General features: G+C 38.6%; 1 protein-coding gene across 1 annotated transcript in view; it reads right to left on the reverse strand.

The window, feature by feature from the left end:
* Positions 1–6117: 6117 nt before the first annotated feature.
* LOC106087921 (carbonic anhydrase 2) overlaps positions 6118–20382 on the reverse strand; it is a 53244-nt gene continuing 38979 nt past the window's right edge. The window contains exons 5-7 of the mRNA XM_013253140.2: positions 11546–11696; positions 6602–6681; positions 6118–6533 (exon numbers count right to left, since the gene is read on the reverse strand). Coding sequence (XP_013108594.2) covers positions 6357–6533; positions 6602–6681; positions 11546–11696 — 408 coding nt within the window. The 3' untranslated portion in view covers positions 6118–6356. The remainder of the gene's footprint in view (positions 6534–6601; positions 6682–11545; positions 11697–20382) is intronic.

The raw sequence follows: 20382 nt of genomic DNA on the forward strand, positions 1-20382 counted from the left end.
CGACCGGATACCTGAGACGACACTTGAGGTCGAATGCCACGCACTGCTGCCAGCGGCACAGTCTTGGATTGACGGAATCCTAGTATTGCCATCTGGAATATCATGTTACATGGATGGATAAAAGCTGTTTTAGACAGTCTGACCATAATACGGTCCTGCGGGCGGAGATCCGGGCGATCACGGAATGCGTGAGGTGCTGTGTTGCTAACGCGAGGACGTCGAGTGTGAACATCTTTAAGGATAGTAAAATGGCCATAAGGGAAATATCAACCAGGACGTTAAGATTACGAACAGTCTTGCAGTGCAAGAAGAAGATAAACGCCTTCTCTGAGGAGGGCACAATCCGCATTGTTTGGGTGCCGTGTCATAACGGAGAAAAGGGGAATGAAAGTGCCGGCGATTTGGCGGAGTAGGTCAAAAAACTGCTGTCAATAAACTATGTTAACCGAAGCCTTTCGGGTCGACGCAGTCTGAGTTAAGGGCTAGGGCAACGAACGGTAGGACGTCAAAAATCCTAGGGGGTGATCCGGATTGTGAGAGGATGTGTTTAATACTGAAAGGAAGTAAGAAAGAGTTCAGTAAAGCTTTTGGTATCATAACGAGCTAACTTATGCAAAATCGTTGTGACAAGTGATAGCATGTGGGGAATGACGTTGGGGAAGAGACGTGGTAGCATTTCCTATGTCATTGCCCGGCTTTCGCGGCTAAAAGACACCGGGCACAATACCAGACATGAACCAACTTAGGGAAGTGTTATGAAAAACAATAAAGTATTTTATAAATAGCACGAAATTCCTAACTTAAAATTATCTTTTTTGAGGTTAGTTTTCAGAGCGCAAAACAAGCCGATTATTGGCTTGAATGTATATCCAGAGTGGCATGGGGCGCATTAATATTGACAACCTCTTTTCAACCTAACCTAAGAGAGATGAGTCAAAATTTCTTGAAAATTCTGAAAGTACGTACTTTAAAACCCTGGAAACTGATCCGAATCTAAAAATGTCAGAAATGGTGTATGGAACAAGATAGCATTGGGCCGACAATAGTGTATGTTTTGTAGTATACCACGTTCCTAGGTGGTTTATAATAAAAAAATTATTTGGATTCCCTGTATTACTTTTCCATTTATGCGCCTTAAAATATGCTTAAAAGAGTAAAAACGACCAAACCGATATTTAAAAAAAAAAATGATTGCCAAACACATAGCAAACATAATCGTTGAAAGCACTTTAAAAACTCAGGATCTAAAGGGTGATTTTTTTGAGGTTAGGATTTTCATGCATTAGTATTCGACAGATCACGTGGGATTTCAGACATGTTGTCAAAGAGAAAGATGCTCAGTATGCTTTGACATTTCATCATGAATAGACTTACTAACGAGCAACGCTTGCAAATCATTGAATTTTATTACCAAAATCAGTGTTCGGTTCGAAATGTTTTCATTCACCGTAACGTTGCGTCCAACAGCATCTTTGAAAAAATACGGTCCAATGATTCCACCAGCGTACAAACCACACCAAACAGTGCATTTTTCGGGATGCATGGGCAGTTCTTGAACGGCTTCTGGTTGCTCTTCACTCCAAATGCGGCAATTTTGCTTATTTACGTAGCCATTCAACCAGAAATGAGCCTCATCGCTGAACGGTGAATGAACACATTTCGAACCGAACACTGATTTTGGTAATAAAATTCAATGATTTGCAAGCGTTGCTCGTTGCCCTTTATATTCAAATTATATTGTTTGTTAGTTGAAATTAGTCTGTAGCATTCCAAACTACATGTGCATTTGAAAAGATGTTTAAACACAATAATATTTTAAAATATCCTTTTTTAACCGAGATAACTTTTTCTTTAATTGTCAATATACATAATAATAGATAAATTATTTATAGATAAACAAGTAAAAGGGTGCTAAGTTCGGCCGGGTCGAATCTTGTATACCCTCCACCATGGATCGCATTTGACGAGTTCTTTTCCCGGCATCTCTTCTTAGGCAAAAAAAAAGGATAAAACATGATTTGCTCAGCTATAAGAGCGATATCATGATATGGTCCGGTTTGGACCACAATTAAATTATATATTGGAGACCTGTGTTAAATGTCAGCCAATTCGAATAAGAATTGCGCCCTTTGGGGGCTCAAGAATTCAAGATCCCAGATCGGTTTATATGGCAGCTATATCAGGTTATGGGCCGATTTGAACTTTATTTGGCACAGTTGTTGAAAGTCATAATAAAATACGTCATGCAAAAATTCAGCGGAATCGGATAGGAATTGCGCACTCTAGAAGGTCAAGAAATCAAGTCCCCAGATCGGTTTATATGACAGCTATATCAGCTTATTGACCGATTTGAACCGAACTTAGCACAGTTGTTGGAAGTCATAGCAAAACACTTCGTGCAAAATTTCATTCCAATCGGATAAGAATTGCGCCCTCTGGAGGCTCAAGATGTCAAAACCCAGATCGGTTTATATGACAGCTATATCACAACATGGACCGATATGGCCCATTTGCAATCCCAACCGACCTTCACTAATAAGAAGTATTTGTGAAAAATTTCAAGCGGCTAGCTTTACATAAAATGTCACGACGATCAAGAATATATATACTTTATGGGGTCTCAGACGAATATTTCGAGTAGTTACAAACAGAATGACGAAATTAGTATACCCCCATCCTATGGTGGAGGGTATAAAAATCTACAACCACCATACGATAGATCCTTACTAGTCTTTAATCAATCAGAGACATTATTAGTCCTTAGTATATATGTACACGATAAATTTATATCCATTGATAGGCTCAAGTCAGTCAGCATATATTCTCAACCCAAATTTGATGGAAGATACAACTTCACCAAACCAGAAACAAAACATCGTAAACGTCTTGTAGTGCTTCGATAGAGAGACTAGAATTAGGTTAGGTTGAAAAGAGGGTGCGTGTATTATTTCGCCCTATTCTAATAACAAAATCCGACACGGCATAGCTGTGAGCACCACACAGGCTTGAACATTGAGATCCTATCTATGTGGAGATCATTGCTGTCACAAAAAGCTTAGCTGCGAGATACCGGGCGCGTCCACAGGTTGCGGATAGTGAAATTCTCAGCGATATGGAGCGGAGAGTCTCAGTAATAGGCCTGGAAGTACCGGCTCAAGACGAGTTATTCGCGCCTTTATATAACAAATGGCCACACTGTACCGCGGCGGTCGGTGCTTTGAACCGGAACGATCTCGCTCGCCTACAGGTGCTTTACGAGGATCGAGGATGCAGATCGTGCCATCCTCTGATGTCCCCCTTACACTCCAAGAGCATTCGTGACCTTACCGTCTTAGTTGTTATTGATAGTTTACTGTCCGCAAGATGTTCAAGCTTGACGTCCTCGCGTTAACACCAAGCAACAGACGCATTCCTTCACCTGCAGAGCCGTATTATGATCGGGTAGTCGAAAACTGCAAGTAAATCCCATTATATTCGGCCGTGCCGAACATTTGATATTCATCACCATTGATATATTTATTATCCTATTTTATTATAAATCTACTATATCCATATTAATATCCAAAAATAAGCCGATCTTATTCGTATTTGGTAAAGGTGCTGAGAAGCTTAATACAAGTAACAGTCGGATTATAAATTCGCATTTTATATGCTTCAGGCCCTAGATCGGTCTATATAGCAGCTATATTCAAATATGGTCTGATCTAGACCATCTCCGGCTCAGGCAACAGGAGACCTTGTCCAACTTAATGTTCTAAATTTCAGTGAAATCAGATAATAAATGCGGCTTTTTTGGCCTTAAGATCCTAAATCGGTAGATCGGTCCATAACCATATTCGGGTCGGATGTCGGGAGTATTAATCCAACTTTCTGCTTCAAATTTCAGCGAAATCGAATAACAAATGCCCTAATTTGGCTGATCGATTCAAATGGCAGCCAGGGGGCCTTCGGGCCCGAGTCCCAAACAACATTTTCCAAAAATTATTTCTATAGACAAATTTCAATAAATATATTAAAAGACAAAATTTTAACCCACTACGCCTGACCCTCTATTCCATTGTCCGATTTTGATAAAAGTTTGTCTCTATATGTAAAAGAGACTCGTATGATTGGCTGACTGACTGATCAACGCCCAGCCCAAACGGCTAAAGCTTGGGTCGTAGGCGCGCGATAAGACGGGGTTTTGTGATATTCGTACGTTTAGGTACTAAAAAGTACGAAATGGTGACTTTTTACCCAGCACGAATGGATGAGACTAAAAAAAGATTTAGTGACAAAAATTTCCCAAAGTAGTACGTTTAGTACCACAATTGGTACTTTTTGGTACCTTGTTTGTTAATTGAGCTAGAGCTTTGAATTTTAGAATTAAGGTGCACTATGGCAACCCAAACTGGGATGCCAAAGGAGTTTTTGGGATTTTGAACATTTAGGAACAAAAACTACCAAAAAAAAAGGTACGAAATAGGTGAACTTTGCATAGGGCGAACGGATGGAGCTAGAACTACGAAATTTGGCTTAACTGATTGTTGTTGCGAAATAAAGGGGGTAGATAGAAAAAATGTGAAAAACGTACAAAGTGGTACTTTATTTGAAGACTGAGCTACATCTGCGAAATTAGGGATACAGGTACATCTTGGAAGTATGTAACGGATTACTACAAGATTGTTTTGAAATTTGTACATCTAGGTACTAAAACGTAAAAAATGGTTCTTTATTTACGGATTGAGCTAAAGATCTCAAAGATACCATATAAAGGGTGATTTTTTTGAGGTTAGGATTTTCATGCATTAGTATTTGACAGATCACGTGGGATTTCAGACATGGTGTCAAAGAGAAAGATGCTCAGTATGCTTTGACATTTCATCATGAATAGACTTACTAACGAGCAACGCTTGCAAATCATTGAATTTTATTACCAAAATCAGTGTTCGGTTCGAAATGTGTTCAAATTTTGACAAATTTTGTTCAGCGATGAGGCTCATTTCTGGTTGAATGGCTACGTAAATAAGCAAAATTGCCGCATTTGGAGTGAAGAGCAACCAGAAGCCGTTCAAGAACTGCCCATGCATCCCGAAAAATGCACTGTTTGGTGTGGTTTGTACGCTGGTGAAATCATTGGACCGTATTTTTTCAAAGATGCTGTTGGACGCAACGTTACGGTGAATGAACACATTTCGAACCGAACACTGATTTTGGTAATGAAATTCAATGATTTGCAAGCGTTGCTCGTTAGTAAGTCTATTCATGATGAAATGTCAAAGCATACTGAGCATCTTTCTCTTTGACACCATGTCTGAAATCCCACGTGATCTGTCAAATACTAATGCATGAAAATCCTAACCTCAAAAAAATCACCCTTTAGTTACACCTTGAGAGTATTTATCGGCCTACAAGAGATTTGTTTTTTAAATTCGGTACCTTTAGGCTCTAAAACCTTCAAAATTTTCTTTCTTTACGGATAGGCTAAAGCTTTTAAAATTTCAATACAGTTACACCTTGACATTGGGTGTACCAGCGAGGGCAGTAAAGTGACCGGGCATATGCTAGTATATTCATAATTTAGAGAACTTATATTGACGAAGCAAATTTTTTTGAAAAAAGCCCCCGGCTGTATCTCCTAATATAGCCCGATCTTGATCATATTCAGGACAAATTTCGGAAGCCTTAATACAACTCAATGTCATAAATTTCAGTGAAATCGGGTAATAAATGCGCTTGTTATGGACGTAAGACCTTAAATAGAAATATCGCTCTATAAGGCAGCAATATGTAAATATGGCCTGATATGGACGATCAATGGGCCTAATAAAGCTTAATGTTACGAAATAGGATAATAAATGCGCCTGTTGCGGGCTTAAGACCATAAATCGGCATATCGGTCTATATGGCAGCTATTTGTAAATTTGGTCCGATATACACAATTCTTTGCAAATCAGCTGGTTCATTCAAAAAAATAGCAAAATAGATAAACACTTTTCTTACTCTCCTGCAAAATTTTACTGAAAAAGTACGCGAACAAACCTAGCATCTATAATAACGCTCTGTTACCTATTATTAAAAGACAGCAACTTCTTCGGCATCCATGGACAGTACAATTTTAATAAGCAGGAGATGGTATATTGTATAGTAGAAACAGGAATGATTTTATTTATTTCAAAAAAATTGAAATTTCGTTTCAGAGTAAACACAAGTGCATCCACAGTATACATGTCAATTATAAATGTTATAAATAAATGCATTACATACTAAAGATTGCTATATTAATATTCTAATGAACCATAAAGGCAACAGAATTTAGGGCCAATTATTCGTTGCATTATCCGAATTTTTAAGAATTTTGCAGCGCATGCAAAGACTCAGTTGAACCAATCCCATTTATTATAATCAACCTCTGATGTCAATGCACTTATCGGCGTATGATGACTGTTGCCCACACGCCAGAAAATACGACGATTTCCCAGCGGCTGCAGCTGACGATAATTGTCCACTAAAGCACCATCCTGAACATCAGCCAATTGACGGAAGCGTGAAATCTGAAATTTGCAAAACGAAAAAAAAATTAAACAAAGTTCAATAATCTTTAATTGACAGTCAAGCTGACCTGTTTTGGTGAGATGGGTATAGGATCGGGATATAAAACCCATGTTATGGCCTCGGAACATGGTGGCGTTGTTAGAGAACCTTAAAATAAATTACATCAATTTATAAGTTCGCATTATGTGTATCATTTAAAGATATAATGATTTATTAAAACAAAAAATTTTAAGATCTAATTATGATAAGGTAAAAAAACAATGCATGTTCTTTTTTAAAGGAAAGAGTATACACAACATTAGTATATGCTTTTATCGGTATTACTCGATTTCAAGGCCTAAAACGGAACAGTTATCAATCATAACATGAAAAAACCCCATCGAACGTCACTCAATAAATTAAGTCATTGTAAATGCCGTAGCATTTGCTCTAAATATATTACTCGATAACTAAAAAACATTGCTTGACCAGAACGAAACTGGTATACCAACCACTATGGATTATGCTACAAATGTTCACAAACTAACTCAGTCGGCTATTTTGAAGATATCATATTGAACAAGTAAAAAGGCGTTAAATTCGGCCGGGCCGAACTTTGGATACCCACCACCTAGGGTATATACGTAAACCACCTATCATCAAAATCCGGTGAATATTGCATACCTTATGTCCCATATATGACACGAATGTCGAAAATCCTAATATATGTCACTGTGCCGAATTTCAGTGAAATCGGATTATAAATGTGCCTTTTATGGGGTCACGACTTTAAATCGAGATATCGGTCTATCCAAATCTGGACCAATTTGGGCCAAGTTGCAGAAAAATGTCGAAGGGCTAACACAACTAACTGTCTAAAAGTTCGGCGAAATCGGACAATAAATGCGCCTTTTATGGAGCCAAAACCTTAAATCGAGAGATCGGTCAATATGGCAGCTATATTCAAATTTGGACCGATCTTGGCCAAATTGAAGAAGGGCGTCAAAGACCCTAACACAACTCACTGTCTCAAATTTTAGCGACATCGGACAATAAATGCGCCTTTTATGGGCCCAAAACCTACATCCGATCGGTCTATATGGCAGCCATATCCAAATTTGCACTGATATGTGCCATATTACAGAAGTATGTCAAGGGGCTTAACTGAACACACTGTCCCAAATTTCGGCGACATCGGACAATAAATGCGCCTTATCTTTACGAATTGAACTCTGAATATAGATCGCTACCTATTTATGGATCTAGGTTAGGTTTTAGTGGCAGTCTGCAATCAGGCTCACTTTGACATTTTCGTCCATTGTAATACCACAGGAACAGAGCATATTTGGCATCAGTGTCGCAGGCCGAAAGAGTGTATAATTCTACCAAATCGGATAAAACCAAACACGTATACGACCTACAGACTGAAGGGCGGGATTTGTATGCCCCCATTCTTTGGTGGTGGTAATAAAAACACAAACCAGTCAAGAATGTTGTTGTTGGTGTAGCAGTGTATTGTACACTAAGGCGGCAGCCCTTGCCGATGAAGTACTTCATCGGGTCAAACCGCTACGTACAACCGCTTGCAACCGCTTGTAAAAATACTTTACGTTCACCCGTGCTTTATTTTATGTACCCTTCACCAAAAATAGACAAATCAAAGCCTGCATGCTTCCATAACCAAATAAGAGCCCCAATAAGCCGACTCAAGCATTTATGGATTTGATTTCTTTAAAATATTTTGCAAATAATTCTTATATAAAGTAGTACACAAGAGTCAATGCACACCACTCAAAAACCCGTTTTATAAATTGAATTTTGTGAACGAAAATATTTTTCTGCCAAATATCTATTTTTGCTAAAATTATTAGCATGGTTCCCAGCATTATAATTAGATTACATTTTTGGGATAAGATCTTATCTGCACTACGTTACTGCCAGTTTACGTAATTGCTATTTTTGAAAAGGTATGTAGACATATCGGAGCCACTGTAGGATAGTGATGATTGTAAATGAATCAAATAGGGCAATGTTCAGATAAAGCTCCCATTTCAACCAACCTTTCAATTTGACTTCTGGGACCTCTAGAATACGCAATTCTTCCCTAATTTGGTTGAAATTTTACACGATAAGTATTTTTATGACATACAAACCAATCTCTTATCCGAATTGATTAAAATTTTGCATGAGGTATTTCATTTTGATTTCCAACAACTGTGTCAAGTATGGTCTTAATTGGTTGAGCACCTATAGGGCGCAATTCTTATCCGCACAACGGCATCTATTATGGTCTCCAACATCAAAATATGTATGGTCCGGATCAGTCCAAAACCGGATATAGCTCATGGTGGAGGGTATATAAGATTTGACCCAGCCGAACTTAGCACGCTTTTACTTGTTACTTCTATTTAACCACACTTTTTAGTTTAATTTGAAATATTAGAAACTTCTCCTCTAACTAGATTCTCCTCAATGACAATGTTTATAGTAGGGCAATGACTTGCGATGAAAGTACGATTTGACACTGCACGGAAGCTAGACATTGCAACTGCAAACACAACAGATGGCAACGGCATACTCCACTCGAACTATCCAACTGCTTGATGAAAGCACTCCTTGTTCCGATAATATAATGGCGAACTATTGCCCACTCCATGGAAAATGCCGCGTAATTCGTACTTAGGTACCGGAAGCCTCCTCCAAGAAACCCATGATTCGACCAAGAGTGTCGAGATGCTACAGAAGGCAAGAATGCGGCATATAGAGCAACCCTGCAATCAGTAGCAACGCGCCAGATGAAGGAGATGTATCGGGAGAAAAGGAGTGAGAACGTCTATTCCACAAAAAGGGAAAGGAAATGGAAAGACATGAGTTTGAGCGAATTGAGGTAAACTGGAGTCAGAATGAAGTCCGGAAATTGTACAAAAGAATTAAACATCAAAACGATGGCTTTGGTGCAGGTACATCCTCCTGCAGAGGCAAAGAAGGAAATCTGGTATATGACACAGATAGCATGCTGAGGATATGGAAAGAACATTTCACCCAACTGCTAGAGTCCGACGTTGGCGCGAAGAGGACACCGCTGAACCAATCCCTGATGATGGTATAGATAGTTTACCTCCTAGTCAGAATGAGGTCCAAGTGGTAGTGACCCGACTAAAGAACATTTAGGCAGCAGGAGACGACGGGTTACCCGCTGAACTAATTAAGACCGGAGGCGACAGGCTGATAAGGCGTATGTATCAGCTTATATGCGCAATCTGGCTAGAAGAACGCATACCCAAAGATTGAAATCTCAGCATACTATGTCCCGTACACAAGAAAGGAGACAAGACGGAATGTGCCAACTATAGAGGAATAAGTCTCGCATACAAGGTACTCTCGAGCTTACTGTGTGAAAGATTAAAATCACAAGTCAATGAGATAATTGGGCCCTATCAATGTGCCTTTAGACCTGGTAAATCCACCCTGGACCAGATATTCACACTGCGCCAAATCCTGGTAAAGACCCGAGAAGGACAAATCAACACCTACCATCTCTTTGTTGACTACAAAGCCGCCATCGATACTCCTTACGTTCAAAGGTATTTCAAGCAATGTCTGAGTTTGGTATCCCTGCAAAATTAATAATACTCTGCAAAATGACACTTGTACGTGTACACTAATATGTGTTCCACAATAGGAAAGAATCTCTCCGAACCATTTAATACCAAACGAGGTTTCAGACAAGGAGACAGCCTATCCTGTGATCTCTTTAATATCCTACTGGTGAAGATTATACGAGAAGCAGATGTGAATAGATATGACACACTACTCACAAGAAAACACATGCTACTCGCCTATGCCGTCGACATCGACATCATAGGTCGGTCATCGGAAGTAGTAACTGAAGCCTTTGAAAGAATCGAAAGAGAGTCAGTGAAAATCAGTAAATGGAGATAAGACGAAATGGATGGTTTCATCTCCCAAAACGCCTTGTACAACCGAGCAGATAAAGAAAATGGAGGAAGTTAAGACCACAACTTTTTCTACCTCGGCACCGCAGTAACCGAAACGAATGACACCAGTTTTGAGATTAAGCGAAGAATAATACTGACAAACAGATGCTACTTTGGACTAAGTAAGCAGTTTAAGATTTACACTATACAAGACACTGATACTACCCGTGTCGTTATATGGTTCTGAGGCATCGGTACTTGTGAAAGCAGATGAGGCAGTGCTTGGAGTATTTGAGAGAAAGATACTTCGTAAAATATATGGACCAGTTTGCGTTAATGGAGAATATAGGCGATGTATGAACCACGAGCTGTATGACGACGATAGCATAGTTACACGTATCAAAATACAACTGCTGCGTTGGCTAGGTCATAGTGTCAGAATGGATGAAGAAGCTCCAGCAAAGAAGTCTTTTAAAGGCAAACACGGTAGTACACGAAAACCGAGAAGACCAAAACCCCGATGGAAAGATCAAGTGGTGGTGTCAGAGATTTAAGAATGAGCGCAGAAGACCGAGGCGTTTGGAACGCTTTTCTACGTTCCTCTAGTGCAACAAATGTTATGTCATAGCCAATTAAAGTAAAGTAAGTCTTTAGAAGGCAAAAGTTCATTCATTTGTGCAATAGGAAATAATTTTTGAGAATAAAACTGAAAAAGTCATTACCCTACTGTAAACATTGTCCTTGCTTACACTTCCCTTACTACACGGAAAGTCAATTTGGGACCTTGTTCATTAGAGCGATGATTTTTTGTTTTTCTCAAAAATTATTTCTTTGTCTATTAAACACTAACATAACACTTATTCCATTAAAAATATTAAAAAAGGTCACGCACAAACCACTTTCAAATAACATTTTTGGACATATTTTAAATCATTTTGGGCGCGATGCTTCTTTTGCAAATCACCTTATATGTAAAATTTAATCTGATCTTAAATAAAAGCTCATCAAAATATGGTACAGAGATATGAGGTTGTCTTAACTCTACCGTGAAATGTCCTCCCTGGAATAGGCATTTAGTTAGGATATTCACTTACCTTTGTATGTGTAGAATTTATCAATATCGACACTATGGATAAGTGAGCCTAGTGAAAATGTCACATTCAAGGCAATCTCATTATTAGCATCCGGAATCAAATGCAAATGACGGGCTATTGTTAACAAGCCATTGTCATCATCTTCGTCCAACTGTTGATGAGGTCATGGAAAAAAAAATTAAATCTATTACAAAAAGGAACAGCAGTATTTTTTTTTTTTGTTGGTATATATGTATGTAACAACTGAATTTGTAGAATTTATCCAAAAATACATTGGACCTTGTGGCATATATTCACAAAACTTACTGCAGCTTTAAAGTAGGTTTATTTGACAGATTTCCTGTATAGAACTGTCAAATAAACCTGCTTTAAAGCTGGATTCAATTTTGTGAATCCCGCTATGAGTCTTTAAATTGTTTGCTTTTTAATAGGGAATGCCCCATTTAAAAAGGAATGCCCCATATATGGACCAGATTGCTATCAGAATATTTCGTCAATTGATCAGATCAGTACAAACTGTGCTGGATATATGTATAGGAGCAAAAAGGATTTCAGCAAAAAGTTGTTATTAGCCCGTATCTCTTATACAGGGTGTCAAAGTTGGCTATCATTCACCTGTTTACGTTACGTCCACAAAAGGACGTAATTAATTTTAAACTTCCGAACAGATTCACATAATTTTTATTTATTTTTTTAATAGAAAGTGCTTAGCGTTATCTAATGAAAATATGATCACTTGTGCTATTTGCCAAGCAAAAAGCTATGAAGGGTCACAAGTGAAAAAATCAAATGTATAATTTGGCAAAATCGGACAATAACTGAGCCTTTTATGGCGCAAGACCTTAAATCGAGAGATCGGTCTATATGGCAGCTATATCCAAATCCGGACCGATCTGAGCCCAATTAAAGAAGAATGTCGAAGGGCCCAACACAACTCACTGTCCCAAATTTCGGCTACATCGGACAATAAATTCGCTTTTTATGGGCCCACTCCCTTAAATCAAGAGATCGGTTTATATGGCAGCTATATCCAAATCTGGACCTATCTGGGCAAAATTGAAGAAGTGTTTCGAAGGGTCTAACACAACTCACTGTCCCAAAGTTTGGCAAAATCGGACAATAACTGCGCCTTTTATGGGCGCAAGACCTTAAATCGGTATGGGGGCTATATCTTTGAATCTAACCTGATTAAGGACAAAAAAAAAAAGAATCTGTGCAAAGTTTGAGCTCAATATCTCTATTTTTAAAGACTGTAGCGTGATTGCAACAGACAGATGGACAGACAGACGGACATGTCTAGATCGTCTTAGATTTTTACGCGGATCAAGAATATACATGCTTTATAAGGTTGGAAATGGACATTTCGATGTGTTGCAAACGAAATGACAAGATAAATATACCCCCATCCTTCAGTGGTGGGTATAAAAACTTAACACAACAGTTTGTGCTTAAAAGAATTTTTGAATTTTCCCATAAAAGACCCATCCTTTTCGAATAGTGGCGAGGACTTCCGAAAAATTTTTCAGCAGTTATCCACTCCTAAATCAAAAATCCAAAACCTGTCCGTTTACACTGCGGTTTTTGGGATTTAAGTGACATACACAAGCGTACAAAAATAAATATTAATCATCGAAAATCGGTTTATTGTTTTCCAAAATATTCCCCATTAAGATCTATACACTTTTGCATGCGTGTGAACCAATTGTCGAAGCACTTTTGCCACTCTGATTGCGGTATCTCCAAAACATGCATTCTGCTTCTTCAGTTGTCGAAATACGTCGACCTCTAATTTTATTTTTTACGTACGGGAATAAAAATAAGTCATTCGGTGCCAAGTCAGGACTATACAACGGATGACTTAACAAATGTTTTTAGTGCTCAAAATGCAGTTGTTTGAGCCGATGTGTGAGAGCTCGCATTGGCATGGTGAAGAGTGATCTGTTTTCGGCGGTTGGTTTTTCTGATTTCTTGGAAGCCAACTGGCAAACAAATTGTTGTGCACCACTCGGAATTGACTGTTCTACGTTGTTCTAGTGGTACAATTGGAAAATGTACAGTGTTTCCGAAAAAACAGGCGATAATTTGCTTGGAAGTGTTTCGTTCGCGAGCAACGTTTGTGGAATTTGGCTCATCTTGAAACACCCATACAGTCGACTGCTATTTACTTTCGGGTTCGTCGCGATGTCATAGACGTATTTTTTGAGCATATTTTCGACCAATTGACACGAGCCTTTTTTGAGCGATTGACAAATTGTGTGGGAACCAACGCGAACAAATTTTTCTGACGGTCTAATGGTCATTCAATATTGAATGTATGCTGGTTCCACTAATGCCTACGGCTGTCTCAATCTCATGATAGGACACATGACGATCTTGCAATATCAGTTGGCGCACAGCATCAATGATTTTTGGATCGACAACGGATTTTGGACAACCTTCACAAAATTCGTCTTGGGGTGAACTACGACCTCGATTGAATTCACCATGCCATCGATAAACACTGATCCCTGATGGAGCTTAATCGCCAAAAATTAAATTAAGTTCATCGATGCACTTAAACCGTACGTGCTTTCATAAGTATTTAGTATGCTTATCGTCAATAATTTATTATACCCTCCCCCATAGGATGAGGGTATACTAATTTCGTCATTCTGTTTGTAACCCTTCGAAATACGCGTCTGAGACCCCATAAAATATATATATTCTTGATCGTCATGTTATTTTAAATCGATCTAGCCATGTCCGTCCGTCCCTCTGTCTGTCGAAAGCACGCTTACTTTCGAAGAAGTAAAGCTAGCCGCTTGAAACTTTGCACAAATACTTTTTATCAATGTAGGTCGGTTGGGATTTTAAATGGATCAAATCGGCCCATATTTTGATATAGCCGCAATATAAACCGATCTTGGGTTTTGATTTCATGAGCCTCTAGAGGGCGCAATTCTCCTCCGATTTAACACAAATTTTGTACAACGGCCTGAATCGATCTATAACTTGATACAGCTCCCATATAAACCGATCTCCCCATTTTGCTTCTTGAGGGGCCCGATTCTTATCCGAATGGACTGAAATATTACACAATTACTACAATGTTCAGCATTCAATTCATTTATGATCTGAATCGGACTATAACTTGATATAGCTCCAATAGCATAACAGTCCTTATTCATTATTCTTTGTTTGCCTTAAAAGAGACACTGCGTCCGGCCGAACTTAACACTCTCTTACTTGTTTAATTTTGGTTTTTTTATACCCTCCACCATAAGATGGGGGGTATACTAATTTCGTCATTCTGTTTGTAACTACTCGAAATATTCGTCTGAGACCCTATAAAGTATATATATTCTTGATCGTCGTGAAATTTTATGTCGATCTAGCCATGTCCGTCCGTCTGTCCGTCCGTCCGTCCGTCCGTCCGTCCGTCCGTCCGTCCGTCCGTCCGTCTGTCTGTCGAAAGCACGCTAACTTCCGAAGGAGTAAAGCCAGCCGCTTGAAATTTTGCACAAATACTTCTTATTGGTGTAGGTCGGTTGGTATTGTAAATGGGCCATATCGGTCCATGTTTTGATATAGCTGCCATATAAACCGATCTTGGGTTTTGACTTCTTGAGCCTCTAGAGGGCGCTATTCTTATCCGATTGGAATGAAATTTTGCACGACGTGTTTTGTTATGACATTCAACAACTGTGCCGAGTATGGTTCAAATCGGTCCATAACCTGATATAGCTGCCATATAAACCGATCTTGGGTCTTGACTTCTTGAGCCTCTAGAGTGCGCAATTCTTATCCGATTGGAATGAAATTTTGCACGACGTGTTTTGTTATGATATCCAACAACTGTGCCAAGTATAGTTCAAATCGGTACATAACCTGATATACCTGCCATATAAACCGATCTTGGGTCTTGACTTCCTGAGCCTCTAGAGTGCGCAATTCTTATCCGATTGGAATGAAATTTTGCACGACGTGTTTCGTTACTATATCCAACAACTGTGCCAAGTATGGTTCAAATCGGTCCATAACCTGATATAGCTGTCATATAAACCGATCTTGGGTCTTGACTTCTTGAGCCTCTAGCGTGCGCAATTCTTATCCGATTTGAATGAAATTTTGCACGACGTGTTATGCTTCGTTATCCAATAACTGTGCCAAGTATGGTTCACATCGGTTCATAACCTGATATAGCTGCAATATAAACCGATCTTGGGTCTTGACTTCTTGAGCCTCTAGAGTGCGCAATTCTTATCCGATTGGAATGAAATTTTGCATTACGTGTTTTGTTATGATATCCAATAACTGTGCCAAGTGTGGTTCAAATCGGTCTATAACCTGATATAGCTGTCATATAAACCGATATTGGGTCTTGACTTCTTGAGCCTCTAGAGGGCGCAATTCTCATCCGACTAGACTCAAATTTTGCAAATAGTGTTTTAGTATCACTTCTAACAACTGTGCTAAGTATGGTTCAATTCGGGCCATTACCTGGTATAGCTGTCATATAAACCGATCTTGGGTCTTGACTTCTTAAGGCTCTAGAGTGCGCAATTCTTATCCGATTAGAATGAAATTTTGCACCACGTGTTTTGTCCATAACCTGATGTAGCTGCCATATAAACCTATATTGGGTCTTGACTTCTTGGGCCTCTAGAGAGCGAAATTCTGATGATTTGCCTGAAATTTTGTACGACGGATCCTCTCATGACCATCAACATACGTGTTTATTATGGTCTGAATCGGTCTATAGCCCGATACAGCTCCCATATAAATCGATCTCTCTATTTTACTTTTTGAGCCCCCAAAGGGCGCAATTCTTATTCGAATTGGCTGACATTTTACACAGGTCTCCAACATATAATTTAATTGTGGTCTAAACCGGATCATATCTTGATATCGCTCTAATAGCAGGTTTTTTCTTTCTTTCTTTTCTTATATCATTTTTTGCCTAAGAAGAGATGCCGGGAAAAGAACTGACAAATGCGCTCCATGGTGGAGGGTATATAAGATTCGGCCCGGCCGAACTTAGCACGCTTTTACTTGTTCAATTTAAGCTTGGGATCTTTCTATTTCTATACCCTCCACCTAGTTTCATCATTCCGTTTGTAACACCTCGAAATATTCGTCCAAGACCATAAATAAAGTATATAGGTTGCCCAAAAAGTAATTGCGGATTTTTCGGTCGGCCAAATGAAGTTGATGATGACCAAATCAAAGCATTAATCGAATTGGATCGTCATGTAACTGAGCGTGAGATAGGAGAGAAGTTAAATATACCAAAATCAACCGTTCATTATCACATAAAAAGTCTTGGACTGGTGAAAAAGCTTAATATTTGGGTACCACATGTATTGAAAGAAATTCATTTAACAAACCGAATCAATGCTTGTGATATGCACCTTAAACGCAATGAATTCGATCCGTTTTTAAAACGAATCATAACTGGAGATGAAAAATTGATTGTTTACAACAACGTTAGTCGAAAACGATCATGGTCCAAGCATGGTGAACCAACTCAAACCACTTCAAAGGCTGATATCCACCAAAAGAAAGTTATGCTGTCTGTTTGGTGGGATTGGAAGGGTGTGGTATATTTTGAGCTGCTTCCAAGGAACCAAACGATTAATTCGGATGTTTACTGTCAACAATTGGACAAATTGAATACAGCCATCAAGGAGAAGCGACCAGAATTGGTCAATCGTAAAGGTGTCATATTCCACCAGGACAACGCTAGACCGCACACATCTTTGGTCACTCGCCAAAAACTGAGTGCGCTTGGCTGGGAACTTTTGATGCATCTACCATATAGCCCTGACCTTGCACCATCAGACTACCATTTATTTCGATATTTGCAGAACTCCTTAAATGGAAAACTTTCGGCAATGATGACGCTTTAAAATCGCACTTTGTTCAGTTTTTTGCAGATAAAGGCCAGAAGTTATCGAACAAAATGGCAATTATATATTTGATTAAAGTTCATTCTAAGTTTTATTAAAAATGCATTTACTTTCATTTAAAAAATCCGCAATTACTTTTTGGGCAACCATACATTCTTTATCGTCATGACATTTTAAGCCGATCTAGACATGTCCGCCCGTCTGTCGAAAGCACGCAAACTTTAGAAGAAGTAAAGGCAGGCGCTTGAATTTTTGCACAAAATTATGTTCATAACCTGATATAGCTGCCATATAAACCGATCTGGGGTCTTGACTACTTTAATCTCTAGAGCACAGAATTTTTATCAGATCTGGCTGAAATTTTAAATAAAGTGCTCCGTTTTGTCTCTCAAACAACTATGCTAATTAAGGTATAAATCGGTTTATAACCTGATATAGCTCCCATATAAACCGATTTCCGATTATACTTCTTAAGCCTATAGAAGGCGCAGTTCTTATCCGATTTTGAACAAAGACTTCTACTATGGCCTTCAAAATCCAAACAAAGTATGGTCCGAACCAGTCTATAGCCTGATATGGCTCCAATAGCATGGCAGTTTTTATCCATTATCCTTTGTTTACCTATAAAGAGATACCGGTCAAAAGCTTGACAAATGCGATCAATGGTGGAGGATATATAAGACTCAGTCCTACCGAATTCAGCATGCTTTTACTAGCTTTATTTAATTTACTTATCAATGGATTGCATTTTCAAGTTATGATGTATCCAAATGAAAAACAAAACATGATTTTCATGCACGAAATATCAATAAATAATTTAAATGAAAAACAAAAGACTACGAGCTTGAATTTAAAAACTGCAAAATTGAATACATCAGTCTACTATAAAACTAACATTTCGTTTTTTTATTTAAAAAAATTTTTAAAATTTAGTTTTGGTTTTAAAACATTTTTTGCTACTTTGTTCCGGACAAATGATAATATTTTCGACTCCGACTCCGGACAGAATGGCTCAGATCCGCCTCATAACAAAAGTATTTGATCAAAATTTTCACTAGATCGGGAAAATTGCATCATTAAGAAGCATTTGTTTATAACGTCGATCAGCTACACGCAAAAAAAATAATTCGTTTCACATAAAGAATATTTTCGATAAGTAAACTTCTTATGTGAAAAACGTTGGACTTTGTTTTCGATTTAAGTACATGGTTTGTTTGGTTGAATTCTTGCAAGAATTTGTGATTTCAAAATAGATTGTGCATATTGAAGAGGATGCCAAGTTTAATTTAATGTTGCAAAATAATTCAAACTCAAATTTTTACAAATCATAAGCAGATCTCAAATCTTTCAGAGTTTATTCAGATTTATTTCGATGTTATAATTCCCAATTATATTAAGAGCCTTCCAATTTCACAATACTCCATTTTGGTTTTGTTATAATCTGCTCTATTCGTTACGCTATAAATAAAACAAACAAATACATTTGGTAGTTTCTGTTGTCGCACATTTAAATACCTAATTTGGGATGGATATTCCAAAAATGAATGTGGCTTATTGTTGTGTTTTCTTGTACCTGTCGACATTTGTCTGTTGCTCTAATGATTATTGTCATTGGACATACCAACATTTTTATGTCTAGGGCGTATTATAAAAATTGTCAATTTCCGAGTTCACCATTCGCACTCGACCGAGAGGTTGTAATAAAGAAAAAACAAGTAAAAAGGCGTTAAGTTCGGCCGGGCCGAACTTTGGATACCCACCACCTCGGGTATATATGTAAACCACCTTTCATCAAAATTCGGTGAAAATTTCATACCTTATACTCATATACCTCATACCGATCTGAACTATATAGGACACGGATGTCGAAAAGCCGAACATAAGTCACTGTGTCAAATTTCAGTGAAATCGGATTATAAATGCGCCTTTTATGGGGCCAAGACTTTAAATCGAGATATCGGTCTACATGGCAGCTATATCCAAATCTGGACCGATTTGGGCCAAGTTGCAGAAACATGTCGAAGAGCCTAACGCTAAGCACTGTCCCAAATTTCGGCGAAATCGGACAATAAATGCCTCTTTTATGGGCCCTAAACCTTAAATCCAGAGATCGGTCTATATGGCAGCTATATTCAAATCTGGACCGATCTGCGCAAAATTGAAGAAGGACGTCGAAGAGCCTAACCAAACTCACTGTCTCAAATTTCAGCGACATCGGACAATAAATGCGTCTTTAATGGCCCCAAAACCTAAAACCTAGATATCGGTCTATATGGCAGCTATATCCAATTTTGGACCGATCTGTGCGATATTGCAGAAGTATGTCAAGGGGCTTAACTTAACTCACTGATCCAAATTTCGGGGACATCGGACAATAAATGAGCATTTTATGGGCCCAAAACCATAAATCAAGAAATCGGTCTATATGGCAGCTATATCCAAATTTGAACCGATCTGGACCAAATTGAAGAAATATGTCAAAGGGCCTAACACATCTCACTGTCCCAAATTTCAGCAAAATCGGATAATGAATGTGGCTATTATGGGCCTTACACCATAAATCGGAGGATCGATCTATATGGCAGCTATATCCAAATCTGGACCGATCTGAGCCAAATTAACGAAGGATGTCGATGGGCCTTACACAATTCACTGCCCCGAATTTCATCAAAATCGGATAATAAATGTGGCTTTTGTGGGCCTAAAACCATAAACCGGAGGATCGGTCTATATGGCAGCTATATCCAAATCTGAACCGATCTGGACCAAATTAAAGAAACATGTCAATGGGCCAACTCACTGTCCCAAATTTCAGCGAAATCGGACCATAAATGTGGCTTTTATGGGCCTTAGACCCTTAACCTGAGGATCGGTCTATATGGCAGCTATATCCAAATCTGGACCGATCTGAGCCAAATTGACAAAGGATGTTGAAGGGCCTAACACAAC

This window comes from Stomoxys calcitrans, chromosome 2 (genome assembly GCF_963082655.1).
Source record: "Stomoxys calcitrans chromosome 2, idStoCalc2.1, whole genome shotgun sequence".
Lineage (NCBI taxonomy): Eukaryota > Metazoa > Arthropoda > Insecta > Diptera > Muscidae > Stomoxys > Stomoxys calcitrans.